The 15077-nt window shown below is 38.2% G+C and overlaps 1 protein-coding gene across 1 annotated transcript in view; it reads left to right on the top strand.

Moving 5' to 3' along the window:
* The window catches only part of LOC104283870 (E3 ubiquitin-protein ligase HERC2), a 119347-nt gene that overhangs the window by 9284 nt on the left and 94986 nt on the right, over nucleotides 1-15077 (top strand). The window contains exons 2-3 of the mRNA XM_009882101.1: nucleotides 622-736; nucleotides 9334-9471. Of these exons, the coding sequence (XP_009880403.1) occupies nucleotides 622-736; nucleotides 9334-9471 (253 nt within the window). The remainder of the gene's footprint in view (nucleotides 1-621; nucleotides 737-9333; nucleotides 9472-15077) is intronic.

Below are 15077 nucleotides of genomic sequence, written 5' to 3'. Positions count from 1 at the left end.
GAGGCATGGTAGCCACTGGAAGGAGGAGGGAAGGCTGTGAGAGTTGCTTTGCACAGCAGGACTGGTTAAATATGTTTATGAATCTGTGCCTTGATGTCCTGTGTGCTGGTTTAGTGCCTGTCTCTTCAGTTGGTGGTTTGGAGAAGGGTCTGTAGTGACTTTCTTCACACTTCCCTGTTTTGTGACTTTATGCAGCTTGGCTTTGTTTGGGTAGCTTTTCCTGAAGACAAAAAGGACACCCTACCCCGTGCCCCCTGGATTATTGCATGGTGTCATCTGTAATGTGTGGATAGTTCTGAGGTGACCAAATCCATGCTTTTCATGTATTTAAATGCAATGTATTTACATGTAATCCATGCTTGTTGTGTTTGAGCCTATTTAAAAGTTACTGTTTTGAGCTTTTAGTCTGAAAATAGCATAGCTAGAGAATCGGAGATCCTGAAGATCATTTAAATCCATCTCGTACACACACACACACAATGAATATACCAGAGAAGTGATACATGTGTTTTCTTTCTTCTGGGACAAAATATAAAACCTGATGTATTTTAGATGTTAGTTTGAATTGGCTTGAGAGAAAATTGTTGTGTGTAACTCTAGATAATGTATTGTTTTTAACAGCTTGCTTTTACACGAGATGGACTATGTGGTTTGTGGAATGAAATGGTAAAAGATGGAGAGATTGTATATCCTGGAACAGAGTTAACACAAAGTGGTGAACTACCTCCAAGAAAAGGTATGGATTTAAATTTTTTTTAATTATTATTTATTCACTTCTTTTTCATCTTGATGATTAAAAATGGAATTCAGATTTCATACCGTCACAAACCTTTGGTTTATCATTACCCGTCTATACAGTTTGCAGGTGTTCATGTTTTGAATTCAATACAATTGAAACTGCTTTCTTAAAAGTGTACAGAAACGTAATGTTTTAAGCAGGCTTAAATTTGAAGGCTTAAATCTGTTCTGGCCTTTTGAAATTAAACTTCATAACTAGGCATGTTATTATGAGAGAGGCTTGGCAGTGTCCTTTTGTTTGGTATGCTTGGTCTGTTTACAGCTGAAGCCTCTGTTTAAAGGAAGTGGACTGAGGAATGGGGTAAAGATGATACTGCTATTTCTAATTTTGTTTACCATCTTCATAAAGTGACTAAAAGGTCAGCTGAAAAACTGTCCACAATCTGAGAATGTAATGCTTTTTTTTGTTTGTTTTTGCCTTCTAGTGTACTTGAGAGCAATTCAAACACTGCTAATCCTACAAATGGCAGAGTAATGCATCTATTTAGAGAGATTATTTTGGTGGAGGTGGATTTTATGGATTTTGTTTCATGGCAGGTTTTGCCAAAAAGGAGTGATTCTGCTCTTGCTTTTTTTTCTTCTGCTGATTGTGATGCTCTTTTGACTCTATTGAACAGAAAACTAACCTGATCAAAAAAGGGAAAGGGTTTATGTTTTCTAATCTATCTGAAATGGGCTCACCAAACGGTCAGATAAGTTTTATCAGTAATTTATGTGACCCTCAAATAAATGAGGCTCTCTTTAGGAGAAGGGTGGAAATACTGCCTTTGGTAGCAGTGAACTATTATTTCAACTTCTGTTACTTCCTGTACTGTACTGTTGGATAGATGTGATATTTCAAGCTAGTAATGCTTAATACAATATGGAGAGAAATTTTTGTTTCCTTTAAAAAAAGGGGGTGGGGAGAATAAGGAAAAAAAAAAGTCTTTTTGACTAGAGGAAGTTATTTCTACAGGAAAGAAGCTAAAATAATTAGTTTGAGAAGGGAGTGAATTATGTTATTTTTATCAAGAGTATAAGCTTCCTAGGTTGTGGGTGGCTGTGTACTGTAATAAGGACTAGAATTATACTCCTGTTTGAGAACTAGAAAACCTTGTCCTCTTTCTGGTGATGGCCCTGTTGAATATTATTGTTGACATTGGACGAAAATACAGCTAATCTTATCAGAAGGGCTACTACAGCAGCTGCTCATGAAGTGAGTGGAGGTAGTGTAATATTTTTTCTTAGGATTGGCTAATTTCATGTATATTACTAAATGACATCATAAACTTGATGCATTAGGGGGTTATCCCCTAAATGAACAGCTCATGGTAGAGGTGTTGTGACAGTTGTGGTATAACATTTCAACATACTCTGGTGTCATGTAGCAAAAAGATAATAAACATCTATAATAATAAAGACAATATATTAAAGTAAATCGATGCAATTTCCTCTTTTTTGTGCCAGATACTTACACATTGTTTTTAGAATTGTACCTGTGCTGATCTTTGACGCAAAACTATTCTTCCAATATCTTCCTAGCGAAGTAGCCACAGAGAATTGGGGTTTTTGTTACTTATGGTGCTGTAGTGCTTTCAATGATTCTGAAAAAGCTTATAGAAAGATGTCATAGTATAATTGGTATTTGTTTTCAGGGGAATCATTGAAATGTCAACTAGGAAAATGGAAGCTGTCAGTTCTGATCCAAAATGTAGTCAGCAGTATAAAGTAAAAAAACAGAAGTGCTAAGCAAGTCAATCATCTCTAACTTCATGTTTTCATTCACACTTGGGACACCTATTCTGAACAACGATGTGAAGTTTTTTTTTTTTTAAACGTTGAGTGTATCCATGTCCATGTGGCTTGGAAGGATCAAAAAGGTATAAAGTGTTAAAGGCTGTAGGATACTGTTACTTAAAAATAAAGAAATTCTGACAGTTTACTGTAGAAATAAGGCATTTATTTTTCCTTAAAATGTCAGTGGTCCAAGCTGTGATGAGGCTTTCAGAAGCTTTCTTATATCCACGTGGTTTTGTGGTGGTGTTTTTTTTTTTTTTTTTTAAAAAACAAGACTGCCACTTGTTTTTTCCAGTATAGTGTTGTGGAACTGCCTACTCAGCTGCTTGCTCGCTGCCCCTCCTCAGTGAGACAGAGGGAGACAATAAAACAGAAAAGCTCATGGGTCGAGATAAAGCCAGGGAGATCACTTGCCTATTACTGTCATGGGCAAAACAGACTTGACTTGGGGAAAACTAGTTCAATTTATTGCCAATTAAGATAGAGTTGGATAGTGAGTAACAAAGATAAAAATTAAAACAACACCTTCCCCTTGCTGTTCCTTCCCAGGCTCAACTTCACTCCTATGTTCCCGACTTCTCTAGTGGCCCGCCCCAGCGGCACAGCGGGATGTGGAATGGGGGTTGTGGTCAGTCCCTAACAGCTCACCTCTGCTGCTCCTTAGTCCTTACACCCTTGGTCCAGCATGGGATCCCTCCCACAGGCTGCAGTCCTTCATGAACTGCTCCAGCGTGGTCCTCTCCATGGGCTGCAGAATACCTGACTCACTGTGGTCCTCACCTTCCACTTCAGGGAAATACCTGCTTCACCACCGTCTCTTCTGTGGCCTGCAGGGGAGGCACGTGGAGCACCTCCTCCCCCTTTTTCTATGGCTTTGGCTGTTCCTCACTCCTTTTCCCACCCTCTCCTCTTCTGCCTGTCTGTTGTTTTTGCCCTTTCTTGTACGTGGTCCTTGAGGTGCTACCATCTCGACTGAGGGGCTCAGCTGTGCCCTGTGGTGGGTTTGATGGGACCGCTGTGTCCAACATAGGGCAGCCACAGCCTCTCCTCACCCAGAGGCCACCCCACAGCTGCACTCTCCCACCCATCCCAAAACCTGGCCATCTACACCCAATACATGCATATGGTGGGCTAGGTATAAATAAGGAACAGATGTAGAGATCCATTCTAAAGTGAGCATTTTGTGAGTCTCTCAGCGGTTTACCTCCTTTTGCCAAATTCTTTGACTAGAGACTTGTTCAATATATTACAGAAAGAAGAGAGTTCTTTTCATATTTTGTATTGGATGTCCCATGATTTTGAGATTTCTGAAATGCCTGTGTTTGGCATGGTCATTAGTTTTGCCTTTATCAATAATGGGATCGAAGTAGTGGCAAGGTGGTCCTGGCTACGAGTTGCAATAGTCTTTGGAGACTCCACAGAATGTGCTCCTTCATCTGTACTCGCTGCTCTGCGGTTATTTGGCCTGAACCACAGGCCTGTGAAAAGATCATGTATGAGATGACTTGGAATCCCTTATATCTTTGATTTTGATTTTGCATCCTTAAAAATAGCACTGGCTCTGCATATACCTGTTTTCTGACACATTGTGATTTTTCTTAAAAATTTAAATCATGAATTAGACTTAAGTGGCACAAATATTCTGCCATCTGGCTCCTCTGGAGGGGTAAAGTGTAGGTATTACGTAGCATAGATTGCATTTGTTCCTCTTCACAACTGGAGTGCATATCTTCTTGTACATAGGTACTGCTAAAACACCAATTTCTTGAAAAGCTACAGTAGTTTAGAAATTTGAATGTAGCATTTTCAGGCTCTTAACTCTTAGAATTATTGTATGAATTCTCTTTCAGTGAAGTTAGCCTTCATAAATGCCATTGTGCTGGCCTGCAGGATTGGTAAAATATAACCGTCTTGCTTACTAAACTTGAACTTTGAGGAGAAAAAGCTAATCAAGGCTCTTTTTGGTCAATGTTGATCAGATTGTATATTTGATTCCATTAGGCAGTAGTGAGTCTTGGAACCAGAAAAACTGGTGGTCCATTTGCACCTCTGAACTTGCAGCTCGAATTGAATTTGATAAAATTAAAATCTAGAGTATTTCAGTCTGTTTAGTTGGTAGTTACTTTTTTTTTTTTTTCATAAATGATCTGCAAATGTAGTTTGAGGTAAGGTAAAAGTACATACCAGTAATGAGATTTATATTAAGATTTATACTAAAAGCAATATATTTTAGTATCAGTTTTCAGATTCTGCTGCTTTGTTGATTAATGTGTAGATAAAAAGAGAGGTTGCTGTAAGTAGTCCTTTTTATTCAGGCTGTTTTGAGAAGTTTTGATTTATGCTCATCCATTGTAACCCCTCTTTCTTCACTAGTGCTATAGCTCTCTGTTGCTGCTGACTGGGCTGCTGAGAAGAGGTGCTTAATTCTTTCAGGGGATATCAGCAGTGGCAATAGACTGGAAGAACATGCTATTGATAGGGAAAAGCATTCCTCTTCTTGCTAGGAAGAGTATGCAAATAGTGTAATTTTTTTCCACTGTTAGCAAGAACATTTGGTTAGGAATAACCTCTTTGTTTTTTCTTCATGGCACTTTCAGAAAAATGTGTTTGATAAATGCTTTCAGCAGAATATATTTGTATGTTTCCAAGTGTCATCTGAGAACACAGCTGTGGCAGTAGTGATGTCCAAATACAGGTGCACTTGCAGCATGGCAAGTACTTAAAAGATAATCAGGCTGCCCTCAGGAAATTTGGATCAGATTAATATCTTGTATACGAGAAGCTGTGTACTGAAAATAATAAAAAATATTAAATAGTGTTATTCTTACTAAAGTCTTAAGTCAGGAAACTATTACTGTAAATTTTTGAGACGTATGAGTCGATTACACAGGTCTCTGTTTTTTGTGGGTATTAAGTTCCATGGCAAAAATATGAAATCATCAGCTTTGTGTCTATGTCCTGCCTTTGGTAAACACTATGGGCTTCCTTTTCTTTTCTGTTCCCCCTTTCTGGAAAGTTGGGCCTTTGTCAGCCTAGTGCTATTGAATCCACAGACCTCATTCAGTGTTACACCTGCAAATAAATAATAAAGTCCAAATGCCACAAACGATTCCAGAGAGGCTGGGAGAAACCAAATCTTTATGGTAAGAATAGCAATACGTGGCAATTGGTTATGGGTGCTACCATTCAGACCACATATGTATCAAACCGTAGTAAGCGAGCAGGCTCCTGCTTTAAGTCTCTTTTCCTGTGTGTGAAAGAACTTGTTAAAAGTGAGAAGTACTTCTTTTCTCTCTCTCTTTTCTGCTTTCCCCAACTTGGCTATAGTCGCTGTATCCGGTGGCTCAAGCGTTCAGTTCTTGGCTGTGAATTACCGTACTGTCTTTGCAGCCCAGAGGGAAGTCTGCAGTCACCCTGTTGAACAGTTTGACTTCATAAGTGTAAAATGCTTTATTGCATATTCAACAGATAATTTAAAGAATGCATTTTAAAAAGTAGTATACCAGGGAAGAAGAGAAATTTTGTTTCTGATTAAAGTTAGGAGATCAGAATGTGGACGTCTGTACCTGGAAGGCTGTGTAAGCATGCATCCTTCCTTCACAAATGACTGTCAGTTAAAGTGTGTATATAAATATATAGGGGTGTGTGTGTATATATATATATAAAGAAAAGCTCTTTGACAGAGAATGAATTATTATTTTGTATTGCAGCTGAACTATTTCCTGGATCTGGGACTACCAACTACTATTTTAGAGTGGTTGTAAAATGTAGCCCTTGCCTAAAGCACACAGTGTAACTTTTTGTCCTGTGATGGCAACATCTATTAGGAAACTGTTGCAGGCTTTTTCTTTTTACTGAGGGATTCCTAACTATATCAGTTCATTGGCATTTACGAGCAGCACAAGATCATACTGTATAACAGGTGCCGGAGGCACCTATGCAATGTCTGTTGTTTCCTTCATTGAATATGAAATTTAAGTACTGCCTTCAGTTGCTTCCTCTTTATCCTCTGTTTATGCTGGATTAGGCTATTGCTGTGCAAGGTAGAGCACACAGGGTGAGCTACTGCACTTTGTTTTGGAAGCTAACTTCTAATTGAAGATGGTTACTTCAGTTGCTCAGTTTTGACTGGCTAAGTGTATCTACTCTAGATTGGAGGCTTAAGGTTGTAAACCAAAACATAGGTCAGAGAAGGTCCTTTCAGGAAAATGTTACATTATTTTTTTTTCCCCCCACCACAGTACTTGTGCTTCAGTCTGAGAAAAATGTGACAACCTGTTTTAACTTCACTGCAGCGTGTTTTTGCATGCATTGTTTTGAAAACCGTCTTATTAATTGTTATTTTGGCCTGTGCTGGCTTCACACAAGACTTCTTCCTCCCTGCCCTGCTTTCTGAAGAATATTTGGAGTTCTTTTTTCAAAATGCCTTTCTTTAAGCATAACTGAGCTTCCACAGTTATGATGTCTATGTTGTTGCTTTCTATCTAGACTGATACCAACTTTGTCCCTTTACCATGCAAGTGGGTTTTTTTGCAGGTATAGTGAAGAGTCTTTGTGGAACAATTTGATATGAGTTTTACCTCAGCTCCTTCTCACTTCTTCTCTCATTGTTTCCCTTTTCTGTTCAAACAGACAATGAAAAAAAAAAATCCTCCTGGTGGGTTTGCATGTCAAAGTTGTTTTTATACAATACAAAGTTTAAGTTCCAGGCTGGATTGGGACCTTCTGTATTTGCAATGGGGAGTTGGGCAAAATGACTATGTTCATAGCCCTTTGTTGTCATCCTTTGCCAAGGATCTGTTAAAAAGCGTAACAAGTTCTCTTACAGCTGCCTGTGAAACGTAGTGTCTTGGCACAACACCCTTCTACCCACTAACTAAAATCCCAGACCCTGCCGAGTGTGTCTCTAGATGTGTGGGTGAGTGGAGAAACAGTGAGATTATGCTGTTAACTGTGGGAATATTCTGAACTACTGGGGCTAAACAGGGTCCTTAATCACTGGTTTAACTCTGTAATGGGGTCTGTGCCTTTAATGTTATTGTGCCTTGGAACAGAAACAGCTAGATTCAGTCATATTTTGGACATGTGCTATCATCCTGATGACTGCTGTACTATAGGTTGTTCCTCGGTGTTTGAGATAAATTGTTATATTCTCTATGATTTCCAGTTCAAAGTGGAATATCCAAACTGCTTTTTCCTGTTGACCTTTGCTGTCCCATCCTTAGCTCACAATCTCAGCTGCAGCGTGCATGCTGCAGTTATGTCTCCTCTTTTTTTTTCCTGTGCTCCTTCAGTCTTCATCTGCTACCTTCTGAGCCCTAGTGTTGTGTTATGGGTTGACTTTAATTTAAAACTTGGCACCTTACACCCTGTACTTGTAATTAAGGCACCTTAAAAAGGTCTGTTTTGGGAGGTGCTATTGTCTACAGCCCAATAAATTGAACAGAGGCGATCACAGATCCAGTTACAACCAGATTAGGCATTCATATTTTTTCAGGCCAGATGGAAAGAATAGTTAAATGTTTTTGTACATTGTGATAGGTGTATTTTGTATATACTAAGGTAATGAGAGCCTTTGATATCCCAAATAGGGTCATGGTGAGTCCGAGGCAGGCTGCAATCAGATGTGCTGTGTCTGGCTGCAGCTGTAAACCTCTTGCTTATTATTGTCTTTTGAAATATGCTGGTACAAATATATATGTTTTGGGTGTGGTGGGTGAGATAGCAAAAAAGACAAAATTCTAATGCTTGTCTGGCTTGTTGTGGCTGGGACATTTCAGGGGGATGTCTCTATAGACTAGGTTGGCAGATAGGAATGGAGGAGTAGTCATTTTTAAGAGCCTGGTAAGATGGTTGGAACTAAACTCTTCATGGGTGAGTTGCAAATCCTGGACTTGAGAAATTTTGAGGGATATTTTTAGAAAAGGTGGTCAGGGTGAGGAAAGCAGTTGCCAATGTGGCCTTTAATTGCAAGGCAATGCCATGCATTGAACTGGATGGAGGTATGGATATGGAAATCCATATTCCCAGTAAGAATGCGGAGAGACTTCCAGCTGTCTAGTTCTACTGTGTTTAGAAAATTGGGACTTTCATGCAGCCTTTGATTACAGAGATAAGTGACTAATGTCTGTGTTCTGTCTTTATGAAAGTAATCTCAAAAGGATTGCAAATGCTGTTTTGTTGCTTGGGCCGAATGTGGTGGTATTATTTTCATTACTTGCTGGTAATTACTAAGATGATAGATACAGTACAGATGCTGAAATATTGCTGTGTAAAATAAGTGTAAATGCCGATATATAGCTCTCCTTGATTTTGAAATTAAGGCAATTGCTATCTCTTTTTCTGTGTTGGAAATGGAATATGAAAATACGTAAATACTACAAAAATGCGGATAGTTGGGAGCAAAATCTGACTTAAAGTGCATCCTTTGTGATACTGTGTGTTGTAAATCCTTTGCAAGTCTTACGTGATGGTATGGACATTAAATGTTCATCCTTCCTAGGAGGCTACAGCAGTGTTTTCTGGATTCTAAGGTCACTGTCTTATGAAATGTAATATGAGACTTAGCACCTGTGACAGTTAACATGGTAAAACACCACTCAGCCCTGCCCCCCCTCCCCCCGCCCCATGCTCTTAATGAAAGACAATATTGCTGTAAACTTGTGGGCTGAGCATTTTACCTTTACATTTCTAATCTAGAACCAACTTCAAGGGGGAAGTATCTTAACAAGCCTTTTTTTTTTCCCTTTTTTTCTTTAGATGATAGCACTGAATGCCAAACTGCATCAAAGAAAGAAGAGCAAAATGACAAAGAAAAGAAAGATGAAGAAGAGACTCCGCTGCCCACTTACAGGGCCAAATCGATTGTTGAGAGTTGGGTGTGGGGCAAACAACCAGGTATTAGAGCTGTTGTGCTCATTTTCACTGAAGCATTACATATTCTATATTGATCGCTACTTTTGTAGCATCATTAAGTAATTGGATCAAATGTATTTGCTGACAGATGCATCTGTTAGATTAGTGGAATAAGTTGGATAAGTGGTTAACTGTGATTCAAGTTAAACATTTACTATAATTACTTTCATATTTAATTAGACTCATGACTTGAAAAGTCGATTTGCACCTTTCATGCTGCTTGAAGGAATCATAAACTGACTTGGAACAAACGCAGTTACACAGTGAAATGTTGTGATGTCTTCAGAATATTTCTTTTCAGTTGCAGACACTAGAAAGAAATTGCTTAGGTTCTGAAGCATGACTTTTCTGCAGGCAATAATGGTTTAATAGGTGATTTTTCTTTTTGATTTCATGGTCTGGTAGATAAGTTTGAGTGAATCACGGGAGGAAGGTTGAAATGGTTAGTTCAATTAGCTGTCTGTCCTGACCTTTGCTGACAGTAATCTCGCCTATGATGGCAGCCGAAAAATGGTTTGTGTGTTTGTATCTTCATGTATGGCTCTGTAAAATACAAATTTTGATACTGAAGCTAGTTGAAGTTCATGGCTGTTTACTACTGCAGAGCGGCAATTCATTGTCTAAAATTGTCCATGTTTAAAAATAGCGGATCAGAAGCAGCTTCACTTCAGTGGTTTGTTTTACAGTTCTGGTGCATGATACTGCCCGATTCGTATGTTGACATATACAAACATTGGAGACATCTGTTGTGTCCCTTTTTGTTTCCGCTCACCCAGAAGCGCTTGAAGATCCCTGGGAAAAGTATTGTTTCTTCAGTGCCAGAATCTGCATCTGTGTAGCCCTGTTTGCTAGGGAAGATACTTGTTTCTGTTGAGCCACAGGTCAGCTGCTAGTCTGCTGTCCTCTGCTCTGTGCCAGCCAGCTTTCTCCCTTTTCTTAAGGACAGGAGGACGGATGGATTTGCTGTCACTCTAGCAGTGGGACAGAGTTTTGCAGTGTAGGAGGAATGAAAAGAATTGCCACTACAGTGGAAGAGAGAGTGAGAATTGAATGTGTTGAAGAAATGTAAGCTAAAGGTCACATTATTTTTGGTTTATGTTTTTATTTAGTGTTGGTTGATGAAGAGTAAAATAAAACTGTTTTACAAAATGGTTGTCTAAACGCTAAGTATCTTACCAGATTTCTCCCAACTGACCAATGTGTTTGGGACAAGACCTGGCCTTTAAGCTCACTGTCCAATTATTTCTTAAAAATTGAAAAAACAGTTGTTTAGGAAAGAAGGGAGGTTATGTATATTTGAAGTGTTCAAAAAGAAATAACTTACTGTCTTTTAGTGCTTATATATAGTGTGTGTATATATATAGTATGCTTTATTGAAGCACATGTAGATACTTTTTACAGAAATAACTTATCAAGACTTTATCTAATAAAATAGTTGGTCTCTGTTACCATTTGCCTGAAGTTTGCATCACCTAGCTGTGACATACAAATCATTAAACAATACTACAAACACACTTGCAGTTTATAGAAGTGTTATGGGTGGCTTTTGTTCATGATTGTAGCTAACTTTTTGTTTTGGATTTGCCAGAAATGTAGCTAACAGCTGCTTTCTGAGCTGTCCTAGTTTTTGTGGCTTGGTAATTAATTTTGAAATAAAATACAGAGAATCACTTCAATTTTGATACTTTGTGTAAGTGTTTTGTAAAATGAGGAAAACTGTTTAAAGCTTTTCTTCTGTCATTCTTCATAAAAATAAAGCGAACCTTTGAATATTTGCCTGTCAAAAGCATGAAGGAACTTCTTAAAAGTAGAATTTTTTCTTAAATATATTGTTGCTGATCAAGTAAGAATTAAAGACTTACTATGTTTTCATTTGTGTTTGATATTCCTTTACAAGTAAGGTATAATTTGTGGAGATGTGAAATTGGAGTTACTTTACAAAAAGAACTGAAGAGGCATTTAAAGTCTGTGTTTCAGGTTAATACCCTGAACGAGTTCTACTGAATTGAATGATTTACAGTCTTACATTATGAAAATAGTATCTAGACATTAGACAGTGTATACCTGTGTTTTAGAAGTGCTGTAATACAATCTTATTTTGCCAAGAAATGTGGAAGATCATGCTATTGAACTTCACCAGGCTAATCCAGGTCAGTGGGCCTTGTGACATCCCTCCCCCATGAGGACTGAGAGATATTGAGAGCACACAAAAAAACCTGTTCATAAAATGTGTCGAGAAGCAGTACTTTTTGTCCTCCCCAGACCTCCTCCTTGCTTTGGCATCCTGGCACAAGTTCAGAGGAGCATAATGCTTTTCCTAGTTCTAATTTATGCTGCGATCACTACTCTGCCTGAACAGGGCAAAGAGGTCATAAGTTTTTTTGGAATGGTCTTATTATGCCAAGTACTGTAAAAATGTGTAAGATAGTAATAAATACATGGGTAAGTCATTATTTGACTTTAAGGTGTTTTTCCTTCTCTTGCATCCTAGTGTTTGTCCATTTCATGTTCAGCTCTTAACTGATGTGTGTTGAAATATTCTGGCCTCACTTTTGACGAGCGCTTCTTTAAAACATCTTCCCCCTATCCTGTTCCTGCCAGGTTTTGTGTTCATTAACCAGTTCCTCTGATTCTTCCCCAAAACCTTGTTTTACTATTTTCATGAGTTTTTTTTTTTTTCTGAAAATATTTGGTTTTTCACATCTTGCGTCATCTGGAGAGAACTCTAGGTGTTCACCCCTGGATATGGGGAGACAAAGAAGAAGCCCTTTGAAGCAGTCATTCAAAACCTGCAGAAAGTAGAGCAGTATTTCATTTTCTTGGGCTTCTTTTTCTCAGTCGTGTTATACGTAAGGTTGGCTATATTAAGTCAAACCAAAGGACAGTCTACTCCAATGTCCTGACTGCGACAGCATAAATAGCAAGAGCCAAGTGAATAATTAGGTCCCGTGTTTTTAATACACTATGGACTTTGAACCAGAGGTGGTGGTGTGGGGGAATGTGAATGTGTGTTTGGATTTCCCCCCCACCTCCCTTTATTTTGCTGGAGCATATATGTGCATGGCATAACTTAATAGTCTTTAATATTTCTGACGTTGATTTTTTTCATTGATTTCTCTAGTCCCTTTTGAACATTCTGAACTTTTAGCATCCACAGCTGTATGTTGCAAGGAATTTTGCAATTCAGTTGTTTATCACATGAATATTGTGTCCTCCTGGTCCTTGATTACTTGATTTGGCATCTGTTGTTTTCACCTAATGCCCTGTTGTTCTTATACTGGAAGAGGCAGTGAGTGGTTGATCCAACCAGCGCTGGTGGGGTGGGTTTTTGTGTTTTAGGAATTCCTGAAGATCTTACTTCATGCAACTTCCTTACATACAGAAGCTATTCCAAACACTTAATTCTTCCCTCTGTGTTTTTTGGTTTGTTTTGTTTCGGTGTCCCCCCCCGCCTCCCCCTGTATTTTTATGCCAGGGAAGGTGGGTTGGGAACTGTACATACACCTTCAGCTGTGGTACCTCATGGGTTTCATGAAGTGGCCTAATGATCTCTGGTTTCTGTTCTGTCTCCCTTGATACCCCGTTTTTCCGGCTGCTGTGACCAATGTCTTCTTGGATCTACCCTGCTGTGGTGCCAAGATCTCATTCCTGAGTGGAAGGTTTTTTGGAGCCCCTTTAACAGGGAAAACTGGGATTTTGTTTCCCTTGCTCGTCAGTGTACATCTACCTTTTTATTGCTCACTCACTTAATTGCCTGCATATTGTTGCAGTTGGCTCTCATCTTTACTAATGTAGTACCACCAGACTTAATGACCTAAATACTTGTCTCCATTTCCACACCATTTATGCATGTATGGAATAGCATAGAAATTTACACAGGTTCCTGTGGACTTGTGGCTGTTGTTGCTCCTAAGTACATACTGTCTGTTTGTTCATATTCCTTGATGCATTCTAGATGTGTCTCTATCAGTGTAAAGGGTTGTAACCGTTAACATTTAATATATATCACTATTAGGTGCTTAGAAATGCCTTCAGTACACCCTGTCTTTCTAGATATAAAATCTGAAAGATTTGAGTATTTTCAGCTTACATCCAAAAATGCAGTTTTTGCTTAAGATGAATACCATTTCTTGTTCTGTTTCTTGTGGTTTTTTTTGGTTGTCTGTTTTTTTTTTTTTTTTTTTTTTTTTTTTGCCTTGGGGAAAAAGCACTGGCTAAATCTTTCTCAAAGCTAAAAACTGTTGACTGTGGGTGTAGTTGAGTATTTATTTAATGTCACTTGCGGTCAGGTAACTTGTTTCTTGGAAAAAAAAAAATAGAAACAGCTCAACTGGTGGAACAACTGTGTGTGTAAAAAAAAAAAACAAAACAAAAAACCAAAACAAAACAACAAAAACAAAAAAAAACAACAAAAAACCAAACAACTTTAAAAACTGCTAAATAGATTATGATTCAAATTCACTGTAATCTGATCTCATTTCTTAAGTTTAAGATAGTAAATATTGCATACTTACAGACAAACTTACTTTAAATTCACCTGAATAGCTGTCTGACTAGAAAATGCCACTTTCTACTTGGAAGTTTCAGTAGGAATGCTACTGTTCTGTCCCCTCTGTAGGACAAAAGATTAAATGAGGAAATAATCTTAATGCAAACATGCTTAAATGAGTAAGCAATGTACAGTTGAAGTGGGAATATGATTTTCTTGTATAGTCAGATCTGGTTTATATTAGCAGTGAATGAAACTATTATGCTGGTAAATCGGTGTCATGATGGTGCTTCTGAGGTTTCTTGCTGTTTGAGTGAGAGCTTGTTTACAGACAGTGTGGCATCTTGTTTTTCCAAAATTGTTAGTATAGCTGATTGTGCTAAGAAATGCTTTAGAGGCAATACCTAAGGGAGCAGGTTAAAATGACTTGTGAGTTCAGTGATATACAATGTTGTTGAGATACATGTCACTTCCAACAGGAGTAGAATCTTTCTGTGTTTGCTTTGTGAGAGAGGAGACATGCAGAACTGTCATTCTGTAAGGGCTGTTAGTTACGTGGTTAAATCTAAATTTGTACTGTGTATAAAAGTAATTAAAAGCAGTCATGTCATTGAAAAAAAACGGTTTTAACCTCCTCTGTAGTGAAATTTTCTACTTTAATAAAATTTCTTGATCAATACTTTTAACTTCAGATTTAGAAATGAATGTTCAGTCAAAGGATAAAATTTGACCTCCTCTGTTTTACATTTTTTCTTCTCAGAAGTCCTTCATCCCTGTTTTTTCTTGTACTTTCTTGCCACTTGGAACAGATTTTAACTCATCTTTGCCCCCAGCATCCTCCCCGCCCCTCAGCTTGAAAGCTGTTGTCCGGCTCCAAGTATCTGTTTGCTTGCTGTTTATGCTCTTAAGGTGTATGTGCATATATACATATATTTTTATACACACACAAGGCTCAGTTCTTGCTACTTTGTTCTGTGCATGTTTGAGCTTCAATTTAAACAAGTTTTGCTCACAATATAAAACTTTGAAAATTAAGCACCCAGCCACATAATGAGATGTGTTCTGAATGTGAATGCAACTATTCATTATTTCTCCTGCT

This window comes from Charadrius vociferus, unplaced genomic scaffold (assembly GCF_000708025.1).
Source record: "Charadrius vociferus isolate BGI_N301 unplaced genomic scaffold, ASM70802v2 scaffold273, whole genome shotgun sequence".
Taxonomy (NCBI): domain Eukaryota; kingdom Metazoa; phylum Chordata; class Aves; order Charadriiformes; family Charadriidae; genus Charadrius; species Charadrius vociferus.
This window is presented reverse-complemented; position numbering and strand designations above follow the sequence as displayed.